Source organism: Zalophus californianus, chromosome 13 (assembly GCF_009762305.2).
Source record: "Zalophus californianus isolate mZalCal1 chromosome 13, mZalCal1.pri.v2, whole genome shotgun sequence".
Lineage (NCBI taxonomy): Eukaryota > Metazoa > Chordata > Mammalia > Carnivora > Otariidae > Zalophus > Zalophus californianus.
In genome coordinates this window covers 49,189,759-49,215,707 of record NC_045607.1, presented here as the reverse complement: position 1 = coordinate 49,215,707, position 25,949 = coordinate 49,189,759, and the positions used below count along the sequence as shown (strand labels likewise).

General features: G+C 40.7%; 1 protein-coding gene across 4 annotated transcripts in view; it reads right to left on the bottom strand.

Annotated features, from left to right (window-relative positions):
• Positions 1–545: 545 nt before the first annotated feature.
• MLLT3 (MLLT3 super elongation complex subunit) overlaps positions 546–25,949 on the bottom strand; it is a 286,189-nt gene continuing 260,785 nt past the window's right edge. The window contains exons 6-12 of one of the 4 annotated variants that reach the window (XM_027616703.1): positions 23,215–23,290; positions 21,246–21,375; positions 18,592–18,691; positions 12,939–13,010; positions 11,750–11,821; positions 10,728–10,816; positions 5,765–6,156 (exon numbers count right to left, since the gene is read on the bottom strand). In XM_027616703.1, coding sequence (XP_027472504.1) covers positions 6,153–6,156; positions 10,728–10,816; positions 11,750–11,821; positions 12,939–13,010; positions 18,592–18,691; positions 21,246–21,375; positions 23,215–23,290 — 543 coding nt within the window. In that variant the 3' untranslated portion in view covers positions 5,765–6,152. Of the gene's footprint in view, positions 4,956–5,764; positions 6,157–10,727; positions 10,817–11,749; positions 11,822–12,938; positions 13,011–18,591; positions 18,692–21,245; positions 21,376–23,214; positions 23,291–25,949 lie in introns of those variants that run through there. The other 3 variants (XM_027616702.2, XM_027616701.2, XM_027616704.1) reach the window with 3 other exon arrangements.

Here is a 25,949-nt window from a genome sequence, read left to right as displayed (position 1 = left end):
AGCCCATCTGGGACTGATGCTTCCACACCTAAAATCAGCTCCTAGTTGACAGCATACAAGGCAGTCCACTATAATCTCCACCATGGCTTGTCAGCCTGAAGATAAGGTGACTTTCTCAAATTTGCTGTTAAGTTTCTTTGCTCTTAACCCAGGAATTGGATATAATGCTCTAGTTATCTGCCAAACTGAAAGTATTCTATTCTCTTTGAAGTAGTTTCTCCTTCCTGTCTAATCAAGGTAGCATTTCTTGCCGCTAAAGTAAATGCAGAGCCTTTGACGGACTGACTTTGTCTAGTGATAGCACGTTGTTTAATTTATGCACCAAACCTTCCAGAGAAATAGGGGGAAAGAAAAAATGCCACGCACAAGGAACCTGGTTTATTCTAAGAATGGGCCCCACCGTGTCTTGCCCAGTCTCTGCAGAGCTTGAAGAATGACTGGTTTTAGGACACAGAAAATGGTGCTAGACCCTGGGGACTCAAGATGAATGGGGGGCAGGACTGTGCCCTCAGATGGTTCTGATCTCTCCATTCATTCTTCCCCAGGACCAGCATCACTTCTTGAGAAAGGCCCAGGGCTCATTTTCCCCTGTATGCAAAGTGAAAACCAAACTCTGGTCAAATGACTCTTAACAATTAGTAAGACTATACATTGTAAAGAACATGGAGCCACAGTAGATTAAATATGAATTTAAGTAAAACACCTATTTCTGTCAATCTGTACTTATATTTCAACATGGGTTTTAGAGATGGGAAATACATCTTACGAATGCCTTGTAGTTCACATAATAGCATCTACACACACATACACAGTGTATCTTTCAACATAACTACACATACACACTCCATTAAAAAAGATACTGACAGATTTAGAAAATGTATTGGCCTTGCACTGTTAGTCTCAAGAATACATTTTTCCTTCATTTATTTTTGCACCGCACAGTAGCTCTGGCCACCGTGAAGGATCTGTCAGCATTTCCATCATAACTCTATTTGCAGATACTGGAGTACACGTGCCAAAATCCATATTTACAGTTTACAGACAGCGGTGGCTTTGTCTTCCTCTTAAATTGACTTCTTCAATGCATCTTTACAAGCAATATCCAGGGACGGCAGGGACTATGTGATCAAAAGCATCATGTAAAACAAAAGGGGTCAAAGATGTAGACTTCCAGCCCAAGATTAAACTAAACCATGGGAAAGGGACTCAGCGTTCACTGCAGCTGGAGTTGTCTCTACATCAGAGTCCCCACTTGAGAGCCACAGTCTGAAGCAACATTAGGATATGAGCATGTGCGTGTGTGCCGTACACAGCGTTAGAACACAAAACGAGAAAGGCAGGACGCAATGCGCATACAGATCGCTTTCAAAGCGCGAGAAATGAACACAAGCCACCAAACACGAACGCTGACCATTTCCAGCACCGGACATCCAACTCCGTTACCTGGGTTGAGTTAAAACATTTAAGGGCAAAGTCTCTCGTAAACCAATGTTAACTATTGTTAATGTGTGGGGTTTGAAATGCACGGTACGTGGGACGTCATGCAGGCCCAAACTGTGAACTGTCTAAAAGGTTAGCTGGGTTTGTAAAAGGTATGATCAGAAACATTTTTTCCCCACCATTTCTGGTGGGAGAAACATGTTAGTGGAAGAAAACCAGTTTCACTGGCTCTTTCCACAAAAAGGTAATTATTCCGATCAGAGAGACTGGCTTAGCAATTTAAAAATGTTTAGAACACTCTTTGGAATTTTTTCTTTTAAGAGTTTTTATCCCCTAATCTCAAGTTTTTACACTTCTCCCTACTTTTTGACACAATACTCAAGCATATATAGACACACCTCTTTGCATAAAGGTAGAGGGAGAGGTGGACATTTTTGTTGCTGACATAATTGCTCCATGCTAGGGGAAGCATCCCCTCTCATACATAATCCTGCTGCAAAACCAGAAGCAAGCCAATTTATAAGGGGGGGAAAATGTTCTGTACATATATCTTTCCCCCATCAAAGTACTGGAGGAAAATGTAAAGAAAATTTCTCAGACTCTGGCTGTCTCAAACCATATTCACACTCACCCAATTGATTTTATTTGAAACCTATCTAAGAAATTAAACCCTGCCATTTTCCCTTTGTGCTTAAAAAAACCAAAGCCACCATCAGGATACACATGTGCCAAATATACTTTTTAATAGGTTTCAATAGTGTTTATAAACGTGGCAGAACTGAGGGGGTTAGCTGAAGAGAAGTATAACTATTTGAAATTAACTGAAAGGGGATTTATTATTTCCGCATTTAAAGATTTGGTAAGAGTAAGAATACAACTTGCCAAAAATCAACAATGTGACCCTCACTCTATTGAAATTTGGTGGAAAACTCATTTTGCTGTCTCCATGAGGATTAGTGGATGGGTAAGTTTTCTTGAATTTTGTTAATATACAAACTTCCATTCTGATGATAGTCTGAAGACATCCGCTTTATTGCCTAAATTTTAGGCCTAAAGTTTATCACTGTAATAGCTTCCCTTCTCATTGTCCTTTTTTGTTTGGTTGCTTATGTTACCTAGTTTCCTGATAAGTGGTCAGAGGAATGAGAAAAATCTTCACACTGTCAGATAATTACCACACAACTTAGTTACAAAAATAAAAATGGCCTCAACTACATATATACATTTCTAGTTACACTACACAGATATTTTAGTTAAACCACATCCATTTCTGGCTTAATGAGAATATGTGGATTAGCAGTTAGAAATGTTTAAAGATTTCTAAATTTTGCAAGCAATTCATGTAAGCATCACCCTCCCCTTTCATCCGCAAAGTTAAAAAAACTAAACACAACTAAAACCACACCTAAAACCACACACATCAGTCACCTAATGTCCACAATGACTCCAAAAGTTTCTCTGGAGTTAAACATTGAGCAGAGGACACACAACAAATGCTTCAAGGACTGTTCATGCCAACCATCAAGAATCGTAACGTTACCAAAAAAAGTACACTTGTCCTTGGGGAGGATGCTTCAGAAGTAATTTACAAGGAGAATGGCTGTATTATAATTTTTTAAAGGAAAAAATAGTGTCTTTGGATAGAAAAAAACAATGTAAAAAAAATCCCCTTTTCAAAATGCAGAAATAACTTCATTATCAATCTGCATTTACATTACTGCCCAAAAGAATGGGTCTGGAAAGACCATTTTCTGTATAGACACTAGTTAATCTCTGTATGAAAAGACAGCATCTGGCACGGGAATAAACAAGGGAGAGCCTAGAGACTGGTCTATTCGCACACATAGAGGCTTTCTTAAGGCTGATCCAGTGAATGAACCTTTGGATCCAGAAGTATTTCTTCATTTTCCTTCGTTTCGGTTGAGTTCCTAGCAAAAACTTGGAAGATGAGCTGTTCTCACTTGGCATATCTCCATTTATGGAGAGGATGGAATAATGACACCAAAAGGACTTTGGGGTTTTTTTTTTCTTTTAAAAATAATTCGCTTTCTTTTGCATGCCACAGGACAGATTTCTAGTTTTAAAACAGGGTACATCAAGAACAAAAATAGCCCCCCCCTCCCCAACCATCTTTATTTTCACCAATACAAGAAATCCTTCTGGAAACATAAGCAAGTGACTAAACAGGATCGAACCACTGAATCTACAAGTTAATACATGATCTGTTATGGCGGAATAACCAAGAATTTTCCCCCCAAAAAAGATTTTAATTTTCCAAATATAAAAGAGTCTAAGAGGATCATATGTGAACAAAAATCTCTTATTCCAGGTTTTATGGTAAAGATGGATAACACACTGGCAGCCGAAGAAAGCTGAAACTCTTACTAATAAATAGATCCAAATTAAGAATTTCTACAACATTTCTTTAGAAAACAGAACCAGAATTCTTTTTTTTTCTTTAAACGATGATCCTGTGGAATGCCTTTACTTCCGTCTTTACCTAATATTAGAACAGTAAAACAGACGCAAGGATGTTGATGACAGCTCAACAACGCTGGATGCAGGACGTTTACAGGTACACTTGTTTAAAAGTCCTACAGGTTTATTGACTAAGGCTAGACAACAATTCATATGATCCTATTTGGTGCATTTTCTACCATGGTCCAAGATCATTATATGGATACAGCCAAGGGCTGGGCCCCAACTTTCAGGAGAAAGACCACAAAGAAGAAAATCAGGGTGGCAATTTGGTCCCCCCAGTTGATTATCTGTGTCCTGGAACTGGAAAAACAAAAGGTGGCAAATACAGACTGCAACGAGTAAAAGGACTTGGAAAAGTTGGTGGAGAGTGGCACGGTATACAAGTAAGGTCACTGGGCTTGGGATGGCAAGGGCGCTGCATTGAAAGAGCATCCGTGGGACCAAGTACTTATAATGTCTTGTGGTGTCATTCCCTCAACGACTTTAGAATATCTGTATGCGATAATAAATAGATCAGTTATGTAATAAGGCAGTGTGTTGAATATGCATTCGTCCTGTGGAATGAACCACCACAGAGAGAGAGATACATGATACCATACACATTCTTTAAGTTTTCTTGTGTTGTGTTTGATTTGTTTGTTTTCAAGGCTATCCAGGCTAACTCTTCCCGGGGATTTCCTTGGAGAGAAGAGTGGTCCGCTGAGGCTGGTTTGCTTAACCTCTCCTTTATCAAGAGATGATGACTGGCTTTAAAGAAAAATAAAGCTGAAGGTTGTTTGATTTTTATTTTTTCCCTTTTGGTTGCATCATTCTGAGTGTTTTCATATAAACAAACAAAAAAAAATCACAACCAAAAAAAAAAAAAAAAACAATAGTTTTTGATGCATCCAGTTGTTGTATCCTCAGGATGTTCCAGATGTTTCCAGGTAACTCTGTAGTTTACGGACTGTGGTTTTGTCCAGCGAGCAAAGGTCAAAATCAAATGTCGTGTTTGTGATATGAAAATGTCCAGTTTCTTCTATAAGGTTCACAATCTAGGGAAGTAAAGAAGAGAAAGATTGGGCAATAAGCAATGGACATCACAAGGCAAAGAGAGAGAGAGAGGTGGATGGTATCAAATATGGAACCAAGAGATTAATATTCTCCTTTATAGCAAGAGGGTCCTATGCTATTGATGGCACGGAACTATCCCTTAGCCAATTTGGTAAGCCAAAGGATGATTAACCCCGTGAAATTCTCAATCAGAGCTGATTACCTGTTCTCCTCATCCATAGCCTTTAAACTGATTCCTCCTTTCAAGTCATCAATAGACTATTTTACTGTAAGGGTGGTTAGGGGAAGATACAATTTCAAGACCCTTTTAAAAAATAGTTATTCAATGGATAGTGACTTTACTTACTAGATGTAAGGAAATTCCATCCTAGAAATAACAAAACTCCTTATAAAGTACACACACACACACACACATATAATAATGATTTTTCTTTCTGATTATGTTATTGAAAACTTAGAAAGTACAAAACCCACAAAGGGAAAAAGAGAAACCATCTACAATCCCAGCCCCTGAAGACCATGGGTAGTAACTAGAGGAAGGGGGCTGGAACTGTTTTGTTGCTTGATTTGGGTGCTGGTTACAAAAGATGCGTTCACTTTGTGAAAATTCAGCTAGTTGTACACTTTGTTGTACCTCAACAAAATGATTAAAAACCTGTATTTATTACTTACAGTCGTGTCCCATTTAGTCCCTTTGATATTTGGGGGTATGAGTTATCATCTATAAAAAGAAAGAACCTTTGTCTCCTCATGTGGCCTAGTCCTACCTCGTTTCTTACTGTACGGGCTCCAACTTTCAGACGTAAGATAAAAGTGGTGGCAGAGGCACTGCTTTGTCTTGCCTTGGCTTTCAAGAGGAGACGTCGAAGGTTCCAATGTTAAGAACGAGGCTGGTCATTGGTTTGAGAGAATCTTTTATCATGTTAAGTGTCTTTCCATTCTTATCTTACTCAATTTTATCAGAAATGGACGCTGTGCCGAGGTAGTATGGACTTGAGGGATGTATGTTGTGGGTAAACTGGGATGGAGGGGGGTAATTTTAGCAAGCTTTGCAGGGGAGAGAAAAAAACATCAGGATGAAAGAAAAACATATTTGCACAGAGAAAATGGGCAAACTCTTATTTATTTTTCGTTGTCTGTTACTCCCCTCCTATCACTTGCTTCTCATTTTCTTTGGTTCACCTTAAAAGAGAGAACAATTTTAATTATTTAGCCTATTATTTATTCAACAGAGTTTCAGATTACCTAATTTCAGGTGGAAAACAGCAGAGAGGAAACTTCTGACCCTCTCTTCTTAGAATTAGTTTTCTTTAAAAAATGGTAAATTTGTGAACTATTCCCTATGCGTAAAATGGCTCTCAACAGAAAATGTGTTCCCCATTCCTGACATATTTGACTTCCACAGAAGCATAAAAGATATACTGAACCCTAACCCAATTAATCGCCCAGCTCCAGTCTGAGCGGCTATTGCCTTATTCAATGTCTGGAACTCTTTTTTACAAATAGAGCTATGGGATCATAATAAAACAAATTACTCTCACTATGAAATCATCATGACTGATACAGCAAACTGCCTACCTATTATCCCTTTATCCTTCCTTTTTTTTTTTTTTTTTAACAAAGAGAAGCTTGATTTTTCTGGAAGTAGCCACAAGCCCTGCTAAAACACTTGCCTCCCCAGACCCACTTGCAGCATTTGGCAGATACTGCTACTTCCTACTTATTTGTCAGAAGTCACTGGGATTTCAGGACCATTTTTGAAAAGGTTGTAGACCATGAGTATGTGTTTTCTGGTCTCTGTCCCCCCTCTTCCTGTCTGGAATAAAGATGGAAACCTATCTTCCCCTCAGGATGATGAGTGCGAGAGGGGAAAGATGGAAGATCAGGAGAGCAAGGAGTCTACGTCCTCAGCGACCTCTTCTGTTAAACCACTGGACCCAGGCTTCTAGTCTAGCTCATGCATCAAGAGACTACCAGAAAGGGTGTTCCCCATTATGGTTAAAGTACTGTATTCACATAAGAACTTATCAAGCAAGAGCTTATTAACACTAAAAGATCTAAAATGGACACTTGTTTGTTTCATCAGTTACTAGTTACCGAGCTTTGGTAAGTAACCCACATACAAACTTTTCAGGGCAACCAAATGCTTAATTCAACTGATGTTAAAGACATACTAACAGTAGTTTCCAGAGTAAATTATCTTTTTTGTGATACTATAAAAAAATACGATAGGGCTAGGGAATATGTGTAATCTTCAGGACAGAAAGAGATAGGCCTTCAACGTACACAATGAAGGCAAATAAGAATTCTCCCAGAGTGTGACCTCTCTCCCCAACGAGCTGGCCAGGAGGGGAGCGCCCAAGCAACCGGAACAGAGTCCTGCATTTCGTGTTATCAGTTCTGACTCAGCTCACTATCTGAAGGGCACTGCACAGAACATGATAACCTGAGCCTCCATTTCTTCTTCACCTACAAAATGTGGACGACGACTCCTGTTCTAGCACACAGGGTTGTGCAGAGGATCAAGTAAGATAATAGGATAAATAAAGCTTCTTTATAAACTAAATTGCTACACAGATCAGGGCAACATGATTATGATTACCATATAAATATAAACGTATCCTTAATGATCTGGGAGGTAACTGTACAGCACATGGACTATCAGACCCAGCGCTTTCTCTGCCTCCCTTCATTGACTGTTAGCCATTTCATTAGCACTAAAACAAATGAAGCAGGGAAAATGCCAGAAGCTAAAACTCAGAAAAGGCCTACTTGAATTTAAAAAAAAAAAAAAAAAACAATTATAATAAAAGTTGCAGGGGTAAGGGAAGAGAGCAGGGAGGACAGGAGAGGAAGGAGAGTAGTTACATCACAATGTGGGGGTAAAGGATAGTCCTAGATTCTCCCTTTGAAATGGTAACTCACTCCTTTAAGAAGATAGCTTTCTCTGACTCAGTATAGCTGATGACTAATTACTTAACAATATGTAGAAACCAGAGCAATAAAAATACCTTGTAGAAAAAGACACTTGATTTTAAAGCAAATAACCCCACTTGCCCGCTAGGAAACGGGGGTGTCTCATATGCACCGGATTGTCCGGTAGGTTTCCAGTGCTCAGATGACAGGCCGCCTCCCTCCTCCACATGCGGCCCCGCTTCCACCCCACCCCCCGCAAACACACAAAGAAATGAAGGGGATCCGATCAATCTCACTAAATGAGGCCCACATTTTTATGGGAGCTTGTAAGAATACATCAAGGTAGACGCAGAGACAGCCTTAAAGTAGTATTAATAGCAGCGGCAGCAGTCAGGGCGTTCGGGACCATTTGCCAAAGGGAACAGCATTAATGACTCAAATTACTAGAGCATGTACCCACGTCCTCAATTAAGTAAAAACTTCATAAAGAAAAATAAATGTGGGTTCCTTTCCAGGAATCCTGATAGTGAGAACATCAGAAGCACAGCATTAACATGCCTTATTCCAATGACACAAGCCCCAAAGCCTAAAGACACCCCACTGGTCCCCGAAGGATGCCTCTCTGCCTCGTTACAGGAAAGGAACTGCCTTACTCTGCCGATGTGGCAGGGCTCTACCTTGCTGTTGTCAGCCCGCGTCATCCTGCAATAATGGATACCTCCTCCAAATAATGATAATAAAAGACAGAGTGCTGTAGATAAGAAGGCAAGGGTACATGGTGTGGATACTTAGTGGAAAAGGAAGAGTATCTCAAATGCACAACTCATTCTTCCCATCATGGTTATGGGGAAAAAACATTTGTGATGGATTATTTCCTGCCATGTAAGCCTTTTAGGGGGTACCATGGCAGGCTGCCTTTTAAAAAAAAAAAAAAAAAGTAAGGTCCACTTGTTAAATCTGTAGCTCTTTCCCCAACCCTGGTTTTTAATTATAAAAAGGTAGATGCATTATTTTTAGCCTAATTATATTTCTTTAAAAATCAGAGTTCTTGGGGCACCTGGGTAGCTCAGTCGGTTAAGCGGCTGCCTTCAGCTCAGGTCATGATCCCAGGGTCCTGGGTTCGAGCCCCGCATCAGGCTCCTTGCTCAGCGGAGAGCCTGCTTCTCCCTCTCCCTCTGCCTGCCTGCTGCTCCCCCTGCTTGTGCTCTCTCTCTCTCTGTGTGTCAAATAAATAAATAAAATCTTAAAAAAAAAAATCAGAGTTCTTTCTGCCCAAAAGCAGCCCTTTCAGTGAAGGGAAGTAATGAACAGGCTTTGCTTTTAACCACTGCTGCCTGCAGGGGATTCAGGTCTGGGAGATGTTAGGTCTTCCTGTAGAATCGCCTGGGCTACGGGACAGGGAAGTGCTGTTTTCAGTGGGACCACGTGGGCCCTCCCCTGGGGGAGGAGGCAGGCCATCAGGATCCTGGCTGTAAAGGGTTCGGTAACATGAAGGCAATTTCCCAAGAAGATGGAGATAATCTTCAGCAGAACACTTCTCAGCATACCACTCATTTCCCATCTTCCTGAAGACAATTTTAAAAGTATAGTAGCTGTTACCTAAACTGTTAACCTGTCTTCTAAGGAAGCCCTGGCTCTTCTTAGAACTTTTAGTTCATCCTAAGATGCCAAACCCAGACTCAGAGCTCAATTGCTGGGGGAGGTGAGAAGTGCTCAATCTCCCTTTCCAAATAAAGGTGGAATGCACAGTTTGAAGAAAAATCCAATTATTAGTCCATCCTAGGTACTCAGATCTGGGTTTGACTGTATCCCCTGTACTATATTTTTACCTTAAGGGAAAGGGGCTTAAGAACACAGGCTCTCTTGATCCAGGGCTTTCTGTTCATTAAGCTAGATGCTGGGTGTCCCCAGAGTAAAACAAAGACATTAACCACTTTTTGTGAGCCAAATAAAACTGTCAGACCAGAGTTTTTGATAGGACGTGTTTAATACTAGAAGACTTCGGATGTGATCCTGGCCTCACCAGAAATATCATCGCAGGTGCTCAGGTCCGCATGGCGGAGAGTTAGTCGACTTTGCGGAATGCACTCCGCAAGATGAGCAGCTCTCGAGGTGGAGAATAACATTAGTCCTCAATAGTGCTATGTTTTACAATAGGAATTAATTAAGCAGTAAACCGTGACAGGACATGCATCATGGTATCATAATCACAAGCCTCAGCTGCATTACAAGGCAAAAGGCCAAAGACTGAGAGCTTTCAACCGGCCTGGGAATGCAATTAGGCTGAAACGCTGTGTGTCCTGGAGCGCCTTGATGCCAGGCTAAAAATTCATAGCCATCACTCTCTCCCTCTAGGACACTAAAGTAATCCACTTCGCCAGAATTCTCGAGTAAGCCACCTTCCCTCACGATTCTTTCAAAGGTCAAATTAAAGGACAATATGAAATCGGGAATGCCAATGACACCCCAAGGTAAGACCCTGCCAATGGCCTCCTTCCTCCACTCACTGGCTGGGCTTTCTTTGTGAAGGTGTCCCAACCCTGCCCAAACATCTGTTTCATCTCCTGTGAGACTCACTACTTGGACCCGGCTTGTGCATTATTAGCTTTATTGGACAATTGCTCCACAGTGGTTCAGAGCTGGTGTTTAAAAAGGGATAGAAAGGGATGGGAGTATCAGCTAATAGATTTACCATCACCATTCAGTCAATTAACCCCACGTAATTGGTAAATGGCAAGCTGAACAATTTTCATTTCTACACAAGAACGTTGAAGAAAGATACTAGCAGAGGACTAGAGTAATTCTTAGGGTAAACCACTCCAATCCGGCTCCCTTACCCATACTCGCTTAAACGGAAATGCAAGAAATGCAACTCGTCCCAATGAAGAATCCTAGGTCTGTAACAGTTTCGTTTAAATCTGAAACTCTAGAAGGGTTAAAAAAAAAAAACCTTATCAGACAAATCAGGCAACTTGGCGGGTTTGAAAGTGCATATTTATAGATTTCAGCAAAAAATGTGCACAGAATATAAAAGTGACCATCAGCCATTAAACATTAAAAAAAATAACCCACACACAGCTGGGGTAGATTAAGTACTACTTCAAGTCATTTGAAAGTAGTAATAAAACAAAATTCAAACAGTGAACTAATCTACAAACCCACCCTGGAATTTAGAATGCAACCTTCTCTCTGGGTGTTAAAGACAAGGTATTTATCAGCAGCCACTGTTAATGCAACAAATACATGTACTGTAACTACAGTAAAATTAAAAAGCACCCTCATCTTCACAAAACATCCAATTGTACTAACAGAAGCCTCCCCACTCCACAAGTATGGCACAGTTGAGTTCCTAAGACTAGATGTATGTTGTACAAGATAAGAGAAATGAGAAAATATTTCTTTCCCTTCAAAGAGCTCTGGCAAAAGGTTACTCCATTGAATCACAAATGTTTATAACACTGGACTGAAATTCTTATCACTGTTTTCTCATGAAACTAGAAGCCTGGCCCCCAAGGCTTTTGCATTCCCACTCTCCCCCTCCCTCAGCCCACAGGCCAGTGTCAGCCAGCGGATTTCCGAGGAATCCGTGCATTCCAGCACCATCGCCTCCTCAAGTGACCCAGTTTTCCCCACCTGCAACACCAGGCAAGGGAGATCATCCACACCGAGCTCCAGAGCAGACTTCCAGGTAGCCTCAGCAACGAGCACTCCTCCCACCCCCCAAAATACTTCTGCAGGTGGCATCACCCGGGCTGACAGCGCAGGGCTGGTGTGACCTCCAGGGGCTAGGACACGACCCCAGGATGAAGTAGGCCTTGCAGCTTCTGGAAAGGGTTGTGCTACAATGCATTTCTCTCACCTGCTGCAGAATGTGTCTCTCCCTCAGCGTCATTAACCTTCTGTGAAGTTCTACCAGTTCATCTAGGTAGGCCTGAAAGAGAAGAGTATCCCCCAAAAGAACAAGCACTTTAGGAAGCAATCCAAAAATAACACAACAAATAAGCAGGAACACACAAGCAGCAGTTGGAGGTTCCCCATTCTAGCTCCCTGCCCTAGGCTGTGTGGAGTCGGTGCCCAAGGCTCCTGCAGACTGAGTCTCTCTTGGCCAACTGTTACCCTTACAAAGCCAGCTTTTTTACGAAGGGCAAATTCTTGCACTTATTTACTCTCAACAAGATTCAAGGGAGCAGACCCACCCTCTCCCAGTAACACCCTCTATAGGGAGAAAGGGTACTCAGTGGTAAATTGTGAGTTGTATTAGCACAGGTTTTTTGTTGTTTTTTTTTAATTCTTCCATCTCAGAAGATTAACTAGGAGAATAAAAGTCTACATTTGAACATGGAAAGTATAAATGCACATAACCAATTATATCAGGACAAATTCTTTAAAAAAAAAAAAGCTTTCCCAGTCATACCTAACAACATCACCAACATCTTATGAAAGACAGGGATGACTATCCAAATTAGCATCTGGTTTGTCAAAAGCTCCCCTGAAGGGGCAGAAGCACAGCTCTCTTTCCATATGCTCAGGCTCCAGAATCTTTGTCTGCATAACTGCATGGGTTTTCCTAGCGCCATTTGCCATGAAGGCAAAGGAAAGGTGGATGAAGCTCTAGTCAGGCCTGCCTTGATCCCGCAAAGCATCTTACAACCCTGCCCACAACAGAAGACTAACCCCCAAAGGGTCTTGAAGTCAGATTTCGATTACATGACGTACACCTGGAAAGCACACTACACTAGGATCAGGTGTCCTGCTCACTTACGGCTGTGATTCCTCCATCCTCCACCATGGTTTTCTTACCTCCCAACTCAATGTCCCCAAAACCCCTTGGCAATGCAGGCATCACGGCAAATGGTAGCATAAGGGCCCAGCACCCCACTGAAGATACAGGCGAGACTTGGAGAACCCGAGAAGTGCTCATCATGTGGGGGTGTGGGGCACTTCTGATGAAGACACGGAAGGAGAGCCAGCACGGATGGTCAAGGGAGACACCAAGAAAGGGAAGCTAGTCGGTGCTACAGCACTCCCGGAACGCCCTGGAAACCTACCTTGTCACATTCACCGTTCTTTATTTGCTTATCTGATTTGCTTTGCTTTATTGGACTTTTCACTTCAAGAATCTAGGGATCAAAGAGAACACTGGTAAATTTGATTTCAGGCACTTCGTAGTGAACCGGCCCCCTAAACAAAGGCACTTAGGCATGAAATGTCATACAATAATATCACTTTCCAAATAGCACTTCTCCTCTCTACATTTTTTTTCCTCTCTTCTAATCTCACTCTTTCTTGGAAAATAAAGGACTTCTATCTGAAATGCTGAGTCAGGGCAACAGACTTAAAAAAAAAAAGTTGACGATAAGGAAATTGATCGAAGCTTCCAAGGCTGCTGCTTTTTTGTGACAACACTCTCACACATATGCACAGCAGCTGAGTTATACTGGATTATAGTCCCCTCTGGCAAGAATTTTTTCTTACTCATTCTGCTGTTTCAGCATGACTACCAGTGCTCAGCATGCTCGGGATGATAAAACAAACACTCAAATGCCCTTTTTAGTACCTGACTTTCAGAGTCTAAAAATTACTCAGATTCACTAACTGGATGCAGCTTTGGAAATGAAGATGGCCATCAGTTACACTAGTTGCTCCCAACTTGGGATCCTCCGACTCAAGAAATAAAGGGGCAGGACTATCTTCTGTGTCTCAAGAAATGATGTGTTTACCCATGATAAAGTACCAAGTGCCTGACCTTCCATCTGAACCGATTACAGCTTAGAGTATGAACGGAAGTTCTGCGTGCTGTTTATTAAGCTTCCGTGGGGAGCTAGGTTTTTAATGAACTAGAAGGAGAAACAAATTATTATTTAATAAATGCAGTTGGTTTATTAGAGTCCTCAAAATTGAGGATTATAAGGGAAATATTTTTAAACAGGCCTTGTTTAAAATCGCTGAGATCCACTGAATTTACTGATGAGTGTTTACAAATGTATATAAACATAAAAAGCAAAGTAATTTGTCTTTTTCATGATAACCTCATTACCAAATGAGTTATAATCAGAAGCTAATAATGAGGAAAATACCAAATAAAGGATATATTTACGAAGTCTCACGTTCATTCCTACTGCTCTTTATCCATTCTCTGCTCTCTCTCTCTTTCTCTCTCACACACACACACACACACACACACACACACACACACACACACACACACAGTTCTGTTCAAAAGACTACCATATTCCATAACACAAAATGACTTTAAAATGAGCCCACTTTTAGTAAGTTTCTGATTGGGCTCAGAAACTTAAGTTCAGGTCCTGGCCCTATTATTTAAAATTTTTGGACCTCAAAAAAGATGAGATGAAATAAACAAGATGAACATGATGAACAAGATTCAGCTGTAAAATGTTATACTACCAACAGTTTACCTTTTGGGGATATAGGACCATGACATTCTGGAAAAGACCAAATACTTTAAAAGGGTATATTTTCCTTTGAATTTAGAATAATGCATGGGTAAGAAGTGAGCTTCAACAGAGTCTTTCCTGAGAATTGCCTCTATGTCTTCATTTTTAACATTAAGATAACCAGATGACCAATCTGACCAGGCTCAGTCACTTAAAATACAATGCTTTGGGCAACACAAGGAAATTACTTAATTGCTGGGGCAAGGCAATCATTTTTAACGTGCTGCCCTGTAAAGGAAACCCAACACTCCACTACATTCAGAATTTCCTTCTCTGTTGTTGTTGGAAATGAGACCTCAAGGGGAAACTCCGAGCTCGGAGACCGAGGAGTAAGTAGGTCAGTAGATGGCACTCCTCGCCAACTCAGACACGCAGTTGGGCAAAGCAGACAGTCGGCCGAGATTCCAGGCCAGAGAGAGAAACAGCGCCTGCGTGCTTGCCTTCTGCATTAGAAAATTGAATTCTGTTGCCATCATATCCCGCTCTGCCCCCCTTCACTGCACTCTGGGGGTCAAAGTGACTAAGGGCTCTACATTTGTAAGGCAACTCTGCTAACTAGGTTTAGAGAGTTCTACCACCTTCTCCTCAGAGCAGAAAATAGAACATTCGGGGCACTTAAGTCCCACCCTACACATTCCGTAAGTGCTCCAGCACAGAAGGCCAAACTACATTGAAATCCTAGTTTCTTTCTTCTGAAGCTGCAGTGGCAGGAACAAAAGCTCCGGGTGTCAGTGATCTGCCTCAAGTTACTGAGTGGCTGCCCAGAGAGGGCTCAGTTAATCTTCCTTCTTTGATCTCTCCCTGCTCCAAAATAAACAGCTTTGTCAAAACCTCATTCTGAGAGAGCTTGAGCCATGCTGAAGACAATTGTTTTATTTATGATCATTTCTTATCTTTAAGGAAACGACTCCAGAATATAGAAGTATAGCACCTTGTCTTCCATGGGCTTATTTCAAACCAGTTTAACTGGATGGACTTTTTAATTTCATTCAACATGCCTTGCAGGCTGAGAGGTAATTTATGATATTCTGAATATTAACTTGAGTCCAGCAGATAACTTCCTTCCCTCAAGGCCCCCACCCCCACCCTTCTCCTCCATACTTTCAGCCAAAAAGGATCTGGAATTTTGATTTCATTTGAAACTCACGTAAGGGAGGTTCAAAGTTTAATAATAATAATAATACACATACACACACAGCCCTCTGATTAAAATGGCACAGCACTTACTATTATTCCCTATTAAGTTTTACTGAAGGAGACAGCCACCCAGACTGCCAAAACGCACCATTTATACACATGGTAGTCCCCTAAAACAGAACTAAGTTGCACTTCAATCCTTAATATGAGGATATGGCTTGAGAATCAAACTTTCAAGATTATTATTTTTCTGTATCCCTTTTGAGAGGACTGACAACTCAATTATTCAGGAGATGGATTCTCTGATAGGTCTTTCATGTTAATGATCGCTAGTAGCTCCTAACAATACTCAGGTTAATTACTTGCTTTGTTGACATGTGGCTCTCTGTCTGTTCACTTTTTATCAATAGTTAGAAAATGTTTGACTCAATTAGCACTTTCTCTTTTCCCTAGTTCCTGGAAGACTTGAGAACGGGTGAGGAAAACTCTGGCTTTGTCTCGTAATTTACAGAAACTTGAGAGATCATTATCAACTTGAAGACAGAGCCACCCAGGAAACTCATCCTCAGAAGGCCTAACCGTGAAACAGGAAGTCTGTTTTCATCTATTTTATTTGATGTGAAATTTCAAATTATCACACATACATTCAAATAAAGATGGAAAACACATTCTAGGGTGAAAATCAGGGGACTTTTATATTTTTAATTAATTCTTACTATTTCACTTCACCGGCAGGGAGAACTAAGAAAGACTAGCTAATTTTTAAGAAGTCCTAGAACATGGACTTAAAGGGACAGCAACACACATCTGACCCGAAGCAGGTGATTTGAGGGGTTAAGAAATCAATACTAAACAAAGTTTTAAAACCCTTCTCTTGCTCTCTGTTCCAAGACAGCTCCAAGGAGGTTAAGTGCTCTTGTGGTTCTACACCTATTTCCTACCCTAGACTAGCTAAAAGTGAAAGCATATGGACTTTCTTATTATGTTATAGGTGCATGGAGGAAGTGACATATAACTGAGTATTCCTGACAGATTGATGATTCACATGTGTGAAGCTACATTTGTCGAATAAACATATGCCAAGGAACAAGTGGTATGCTATCTAATTGGATAAAGTAATTTTTACCCTCACCAGATAGATGATACCATTCATTTTTTTTAGTCCCGTTTTGCTAGACAGGTTTAAAAAAAACAAAAAACAAAAAATAACTGACAAAGAATCCAAACCTTTCCCTGAAGCCAAGACTTGAGCCAAGTCAGCTCAAGCCTGCCCATCCAGGAAGTTTGAAAGGCAAGATCGGGGCTTTGTGGAGCTGCATTTATTTATCAAGCTCAGTCTTAACCCTGACTGGGAATGAAGCTGAAGGGGCTTAAGGAGGGGCTTACCTAATGCCCCTAACTCCTGACAGTGCCCCGCTGCTGCCCGTAAGGGACCCTGGTTCTAACACACTCCCCACCGGAAGCGGAAATAAGGGTTCCAGAAGCTTAAATTAAATATGCAAATATATTCAAAGTCCAAATTCTATCCTTTGCCAGCTTATACGGAAGCACAGATTTACAAAAGAAATTCAAGTTATCTAGTTAGCCAGCCCAGGGCTCTTCCCAACTGATTGGCAATGATGGTTATGCCTTTATTCTTCACCTGCCCCAGAAGTTCTTGATATGTGGTGGTAGGCAGCCACGTGAGATGGGAGAGCTGGCCGGGCCAAGGGTATGACTGGCACTGGAGCTGGGGAACGCAGGGATGCAGGGAGGTAGGGTAAGGAGTAAGAATGTACTAACTCCTTGAACAGCCAGTCTGTAACAGATGATGAGGCTGGGCTTGCATTTACATGTAGTCCACAAAGAAACTGCAGCTGAATGAATACGGTGAGGCAGAGAACACTGATATTATTCCTACTCCATAATGAAGGCTTTAAGTTGTGGATAAACTTTATAAATGAGGTATTTTAAATTTTAAGAGATCTTATGCTTTATGCAAAATTTAGAAAGAAAAAATATTCAGCTATAAAAATCACATTTCCCAGTAAAGCAAAGATCACAAATTCAAGGACAAGGCTGTTTAAAATTGTAGGACATCTGTGAAAGAGTAATTTCAGAGAAGTCAGTTCTTTTATTCTCAAGTTCATAATATTCATAGGGTAATGTGATTAAGCAATTATTTTAGAGGTCACAGGGAATCTGCCTAAACAAAGAGATAAGAATAGCTTACATAAATGAGTTATCAACTCAATGCACTATGAGGCTTTTATAATATTCATGATATTTGAAATCAGTTTATTTTAGAATTTAAAATATCCCATTCTTAATCATTTGTTTAACAAAAGCTCTTCATCATAGCTTTCAAAGTTTTGCATAGACCTTATCCAAATAACTTTATTCTGAATTGACTATTAAATAAATAAGACTTCCTTTTTGCTTGTTTCATAACAACGATAATGACCATTATTTATTCTGCATTTTATTAACTATTCCTTACAATTCCAAATGATGACCCTCTTTTCCTGGATGAGCAGCACACAGGGGCAGAGCACCTATAATAATAATAAACATCTACTCCCATCACTGAGTGCCAAGTAGGCATGAGCATGACCCCTTGCTCTTTACAAATATAGTATTCATCATTGTCCCAAGAGTCGGCGAGGCAGGTATTAATATCCCCGTTTATGGATGAGGAAACTGAGAATCAAAAGTTCAAAGTTAATTTCCTACCAGTACATTACTGTAAATTAGTAAAACAAATAACCAGGCTTTATCCTAGCTCCAAAGGTTATATTCTTTCTAATTCATTAAATTAGCCTACTTACTGCTGAAGGGGGGGGAAAAAAACCCACAGGGATCAGGAGAAAATGAGCAACACTTTCTGTCACCGTCCCTTCCTGCATCGATGTAACTAACCCATCCAATGAAACATACTTTTCCCATGACAACAAAAATTCTTTCACCCCAACTATGTGTTTATTCCAAAGGTTGCAGATTCACATTTATTTGCTAGTGAGAGAAATTTTGTTTAAAATTAAGGGATAAAAAGTTCTGTGTGCTTTGTAAAAATGATCACACCTCGCTTGGCAGAGTCCTGAAGAGTGCAAACTCAGCAATTTACCTGGTTGTTGTTGGTTTTTAATAAAGGTGGCGGGGGTTCATGATGTAGGGGTGAAGAAGCTGAGCTGCTTTCACTGTCGCTACCGTCACTTAAGCTAACTCTGAAAAGAAACAGAAGTCACACGCATCAGTCTAGACAGTTGTTGAAATATCTATGGAAATAGGCGCAGAGAGCAAGGAATCCAAACACGAATCACTGGAAACTTGGTGCAACTCCTACAACCGCTAACCCATACTGGCACTTACTTTGGGTTGGAACCGTGTTAAGTGTTTTAGTGCCTATTTCTCACTTATTGACCCTTATTTCAACAGATGGGGAAACGGACTTCAACTAGGTCACTCGCCTACAGTCAAGAGGTAAAAGGGGTGGTTCTGGGATTCAAACCCAGGCAATGGTACTCAACGTTGGTGCTCAGCGGCTATATTGTACTGGCCCCATTTATTCTTATATCTCCCTGCTCCAACCCCACTCGCCTGCTATCACCAAGCATGTTACCCAAGCTGCCAGGTCAGCAAAATTAGATATTTTGTAGGTTACTACCTTTTAGTTTCCTTTTCCTCCTGCCTCTTTGCTATGGGTGAACCCAGGTTGTGGGAGTGGAAGCCCAAGATGCTAGACCCACACCAACTATTTCTACCGTGTAATGATTCAAGGCTGTCCCTAGTCTTGACCACTGCTACAATAATTCATTGGAAATATACTTCAGCAACATGAAGAGACAGTGTGTTTGGGATAACTGCTTTCGAGAAAGACCGTATCTTTCAACAACCAAAGACAATATAAAAACGTCACCCCTCCCCTGTTTTTTTTTTCCTTTCAGAACAAAACAGAATTTTCTTCATAGCCAGGGTAGGAGATATTTCTTTATTCTACTCTACTGAATGTATACCCTCCTTCTGAAATGTCCTTCAGTGTTTGCTCTCTCTTTGGTTATACAGTCACCTAATATAATATTCTTTTCAGAAACAGAAAATGCTTTAGAAATCAGGATAGTTTTTCTTTTGCTCTGAATAGGCAATCACATTCCAGCTCTATAATATATTCAGATAGACAAGATACAAGATAGGAAATGAAAAGGATACGCTGGGACATCCTTTTAGCAAAAACTGATGGAACTTGTTTTTCTTAACTAAATTACATTAATGAAGTGTTCCGTTGAAGCGCTGCTTTAAAATGCTTCTTGACTGAAGTGGAAGGCTGAGTATTTAAACTGATTAAACAGTTGAGACTTCACAAGTGCAAGGAAGACCAAATGTTACATTGGCGCTGCTGTACTAACAGCACATGTCAGGCGGGGGAAAGAAGCGGATCTCCAACAACGGGGATCACATCAGACAATGCACAATCCTGAGCGATTTGACCTGCACCGACTCAGGGCAGGGGGCAGCAAGTGGGTGGGCAACGGCCAATCACGGAATATCCAGATTTTCTAAATAACAATAACTGGAAATTGGCTAAATAGGTCATGCATTTTTCATCAGGTAAATTTGAGAGCAGCCAGCAGTCAGGATTTTGGTGGTTATAAATATGCTCACTGCCACGTTCCAGTCCATTTTTAGACTTTCTGTCCTACCAATTAGTTTCCTTCTTGTCAGATTCAAGAGTTCTAAAGGGAAATGTTATAACACCAAGGCAATAAGGCTCCTTATTTTCTTCTATTCAAAAAAAATTTTTTTTAAAAATATATATGTATATATATATATATGGGTGAGTTTGGGAGACAAGGTGGAGAAAGAGGTATTGGGTCTAAGTATTGATTAGGGCCACACGGAAGCATCGCTGAGAGATCTGAAAAGGCGTATATACTCCGGGGAGCCCTTCTCAAAGAACACTAAGGAATTACTGATTAGTAAACATCCGACCTGTCCAGCTGGGACTAAGATGGTATTCTTTTAAGGAATTTTAGGGCCTTCCACACAGTAATGGATAATGGGGAAAGATTTAATGTGATGTATTATAAATGTAATTGGATTTTAAGTTCAAGTAGATTCATATTTTTTCTACTCAAACACATTAAAGTAAGCATGCCTATTTGTTTTCCTCATGATAAAGAAATAAAGCCCTCAAGGCAATTTCAAGTTGACTATTAATTATAAGTGACATGAATTACCATCTTATAATGTGGAATTATGCCTCACAGCATTAAAGCTACTTAAGGAACCTAATTGTCAGCACACTTAAAAGGAATTTATTTGCTGGAAAACACACACAGGTGATCCTAGTTTTAATTAGGTCACACACATAATTCACTGAAGCCAATTACGTATTTCTAACTACAAACAGCAAACATACTTCCTCAAACTCTGAAGCTATAGCAACGGATCCTCACAAACTCTTCAAATGAAAACGGAGTTGATTTCAGCAGTCAGTCCTGCTACCTTGGCATAGACTTTGAAAAACAAGGACTCCTAATAGGATGTTTTCCCTATAGAATTTTTAGAGGAAAAAAACCTCTGCTTTCTGAGAAAAGGGATACACAGTTCCCTGGAGAGAGGAATAAAAGCATGCCTAGGTGACCCAACTTAAATGAATGTGATCATTTCTTGCCACTGTTTTTGGTGTTGCACACCTTTGCCGTGGTTATATACTGGTAAGTCTGGGGAAAAGGCATGATTCCATTGCTGGGAGGCGCGTTCCTGCCAAGACACACTCACCTGCGGCTTCGGCTGCCTCCTCTATTTACAGGTCTCTCCATTTCGGAGTCATTGTCATTATCCTCTGCCTCATCTGATTCCTCCTCATTGTCATCGGAATGCAGATCTTTCATGATAGACCTTAAAGGACCTGAGGAATGACAGTGTACCACAATCAAACACACGACTTCATACACATGTAGTCATATTGGACACAGGGGACTGCTATCCAGCACTGAACGTTGGCCAAAAAAACAAAAACAAACAAAACAAAACAAAAAAACACCCCCACTATTATATATATTTATACAATTGACAAGACATATCTGGTAGTTTCTGGACTGTAACATCTAAACGAAACTACTGTTTTGACAACAGATGCCCCAGGATGTTCACTGGAAAATCTCTATTTCCTAGGAATGTTTTTCTATGTATTTTTTCTTCCCTAAGAAAAATTACACCTAAAAAGGAACAGAAAGATCTATTAGTAAATTGAATGTTTTGTTAGGTTAATCCATGTATTGAAAAGTTGAGGCTAATAAATCACCGTGGTTGTAACTTGTTCTTGGCAATGCAGCCTTTGTGTGGTAGTTTTTGATCTATTAAGGTTTAGCTGTTCCTTTTATTTCAAGGTCAATTTCAGGTCAAGCAAGCATTTCAGTCAAGTTCAGATTATAAAGTATTTCAATTCCATGGTGTAATGTCCTATCTCTGATCTTCATATTGATCTTGGACACAAGGTCTTGTTCAAGCAACAATTTTATGCAGCCAATTTTTATTTTATCTTTTAAGAAATTCCTGGCAAAACACCAGCATATATTTGCATAAATAAAACCATGTAATAAGTCAGGTGCCCAGAAAATTCAAGAGAGTACCCAGTATTAGATGGGAGAGAAAAAAATTAAGTCATATCTAGTTTTATTCTAGAACAGGACATAACTGGGGAAAAAAAAAAAACAAAATTCAGCGTGGCTTCTTTTCACTTGACTGCTCTAAATGTGATGAAAACAAGATCACTCTTTTTTATGTTAAAGAAGAGATTGTGGAGGTAATCAAGAAAGTGAGAGAGGCACTTTTATTCTGGATTAGGCAATTCCTAAAGCCTAATCTAGGACATGAATATCTTGAGTTATCACTAAATCGGCTCTAAAATAAGTATTGATTCTCTGCAATCTCAGACTCTGCAAAACCCAAATTTCTCTACCTTTGGAAGTCAGTGTAACAAGAAATCTGATTAGCCAAAATGATCACTGTCTTTTATATTTTCCTGGAAGCTTAGCCTTAGCCCAAATACATACAACAATTTAATCCTTTTCAAAACATACAAGGCCGTCAGGAATTGAGTGTGGTCAATGAAAGAGGTCATGTGCAACATGATGCTCAAAAGCAAATTATTCCTTCATATGATCCCACTTTTCATGTTAAAAAAAGGGGGGGGGAGACCTTACTTGAAGATTTGCACACATCAAAAAGTATAAAATATATATTTAATGTTCTGGCTTAAATTTCTTTATTAGATTTCTTTCAATTTAAATTTCTTTAAGCTCAAGCAGAGGGAAAATAAATTTTAAAGACAGCAAACTAACACTTGCCAAAGAAAACAGGTCTATTAATCTGCAGAAAAAAAATAAATAAATAAAATGAAAAATCTCCAGAAGAGAGAGTAAAAACCTATTTCTCTATGTCAGAGCCTCTCAACTCCAGCTTTTGCTATTGTATTTCCTTTGGGAGCTCCCCGGAATGGGCTGTGTCTATAATCCTTTTGGAAAATGGGACTCTGATGACAGGGACTGGAAAAAGGGGGATTTCTAGAGGCCAGCCTCATACATCAGAACAATACTCAAGTGCATGCCTAGGGGAAATAAATACAACTGCATAAAAGCCAAGTTATCATTCCAATAATAAAACAGTAGAAAACAGGCCATAAATCAACTCATTAAGATGTTTTACGAGGAAAATGTCCCATCGTTTGCCTGGGAGATACTGATACCTTGTTGCCGGGGTTGGGACGGTGTGAAGCTGGAGCTGGAGCTGGAGCTGGAGCTGGCAGGGCTGGGTTGTTCAGACTTTAAAGAAGAAGAGAAAGCCATCATCAATAAATTTATGGGACACACACATCTAAAATTAAAAAACAACATTACTGCTCAAAAATACTTTGCTCTGCAAAAACTGTCCGATGCTGTGCAAGAAAAATGAATACACATTGCATTATGCCAAAAACAGCGACACAGTAGAACCACGGTATCCTTTTTGTTTTCTCCACCATGTTTTACTAGATGCAGAAACAAGGATATAAACTCAAGGATGATGAGACAAACACCTGGGTGTTGACATGACGGCTTTGATTTCACTCCTGTGTTTGCTGCTATCCAAATCTCTTTCTAAAAAGATTACCTTGATTACCCTTTCTGCAATCTTTGATTGACTCAACTGGTTAAAACGTAGTGGTAATGAGGCCAAGGTCATTAGTTCAATCACATTACGAGCCAGTTAATTTCACTCTGGTCCAAGGCCATGACCCAACCCTAACCCCATTCATCCACAGTTCACAAATGGAGGTAATGTTCACAAGGAGATCTGGCCAAGTCCCACAAATGAGTCAATGGGAAATACTGCCACTACTTTAAACACACACACACACACACACACACACACACACACCACACCCTCTAAATCCACAGCCTATGGATGCAGGGAAAGAACATCAGACACATGCCCTACTCTCTCACCATAAATTCTCCTCATCCCTTAATACCCAGAACACGGTCCACATCCTCCCTTACCTGTCCAACTCACAGTTGTCTTCCTTCTCCAAACCCACTGAAAATGTGGATCTCATCTGTTTGCTTATCTGATGTGCTGCACTGTTTTGCTGCCTCTGATGTGTGTGTCTCCTCTCCAGTAGACTGCAGGGACTTGAAAAGGCAGGGGTGCGGGGGGTCTGTCTTGTGCTTGTTATCCACTCATACTCAGCATAATGCACTGCATACAGCAGGCACTCTGCATCTGGGACTGAAGCAGAGCGTTAGGCCCTCTGCTCTACCATCTGCCAGTTTTTATGAGGCTTTACAGTAGGTAAAGTTCGGAAGAACAAATACATGGACAGAAGTGTGCAAAGAAATGGATCATACCATCAACACACTTGAATTTTACGTATTTAGGCCAAATTGAAAATAACTTCATGCTGGACTATTTCTATCCCATTTCTAATGTGCTCACAGTCTCAGCTATACACTTGTTATCTGAGATACAGATGAGGTCTTTTCACGTACAGGACATTATCTTCTTTCAACTTCGCTCATTGGATGACCAAGTTATCGGGGCCTTGTGGAAGACAAACTAAGAGCACCATTAGAAGCCACTAAATGAGGAGGAGAATCTCAGTTCAGTTGATAATGCAGTTTTCTCACCACGGATTTTTTTTTTTTTCATCTCCCTCTCCAGCACTGAATCCCAACCCCCTTCTCTGCAAGCAACACCGAGATCCAGGCTCGGACACAAGGAAGCACTTTCAGGCATTCCTAATGCACACTTCACATCCTCAGGCTGGATGGGAAAACAGGTGTCAGCAATCTACCACTCATTCCGCAGGAAAAGAGCCAGACAGGATCTCTAATGAGCGGCAGGCAGCCACCAACCCTTTACCCACTGCGAGATTTACTTGAGCTTTGCAGTACAACGTCCGGCACATTGCTGTCTGTGGCCCACAAAGAAGAGCTGGTTTACAAGCACAAACGCCTGTGTGAGGGACTCTTCATTTCTGTGTTGAGTGGCTCTTCCACTGTTGAGCCACAAAAGTGAGCTACACACTGCAAGGGCATTCAGTTAGCAGTTATGTGCAATGCCCAGCTGCAAAACATTTCTCCTCTCCAAGTTGCTCTTTTCAGCCATGAAAAGTGTCTGCAAACGGTATTATTTTGATAGCTCTGGAAACCATTTGGGAGCCAAAAGAGAGGTTTCCTTACAGTGAGTGGAGAGAGCTCTAATTCCCCCTCCTGCTGGACCAGTCATGTTGCACTGGACATAAAGAAGCCATTCTGCCAGAGCTATTTGCTGAGAGTGACACTAATCAGGAAAGCAAGAGGGGATGGTGGCCATCTCCCCAACCACCCCATGCTAAACTTGATCCATCTGTCTCAAGCCTCATGCCAATGCTAGAACCAAACCTGCAGGCAGCCTTCTTTTAGCTTCTTAACCACAAACAAGGTTAGTAAATCCAGTTACCAACCCTCAGAAAATTGACGAAGAGTAAAGAACATAATACAACAGGAGAAAAGGCTTTTATTCAATGTTTATCATTACCGCCATGCCTGATCCACAAAGCATTTAAGGTTTATGGTAGAAGACACATTAATTCACCGACAATATTAAAACAGAAACTTTAAAGCAACAGAGGTGAATGGAGAAGGATAAAATGTTGAATGATGGGCAGCAAATCCAATGTCCTGGAAGCTTTTTGTAACCAGGACAAGGATTTGTGGTTTTGGAGCCAAGCAGACCCCTTGGGATGATCAAAGACAGGGAGTCTCACAATTTCATGGGCATTAGAATTACCTGGAGGACTTGTTAAGACACAGACAGCTGGGTCCCACTCCAGAGTTTCTGAGTCAGTAATTCTGGGATAGGGATGAGAACCTAGATTCCATAAAAGTTTCCAAGCGATGCTGCTGCCGCTGTTCTGGGGACCAACCAGACTTTAAGAACCAATGATCAAGGCTCCAGAGA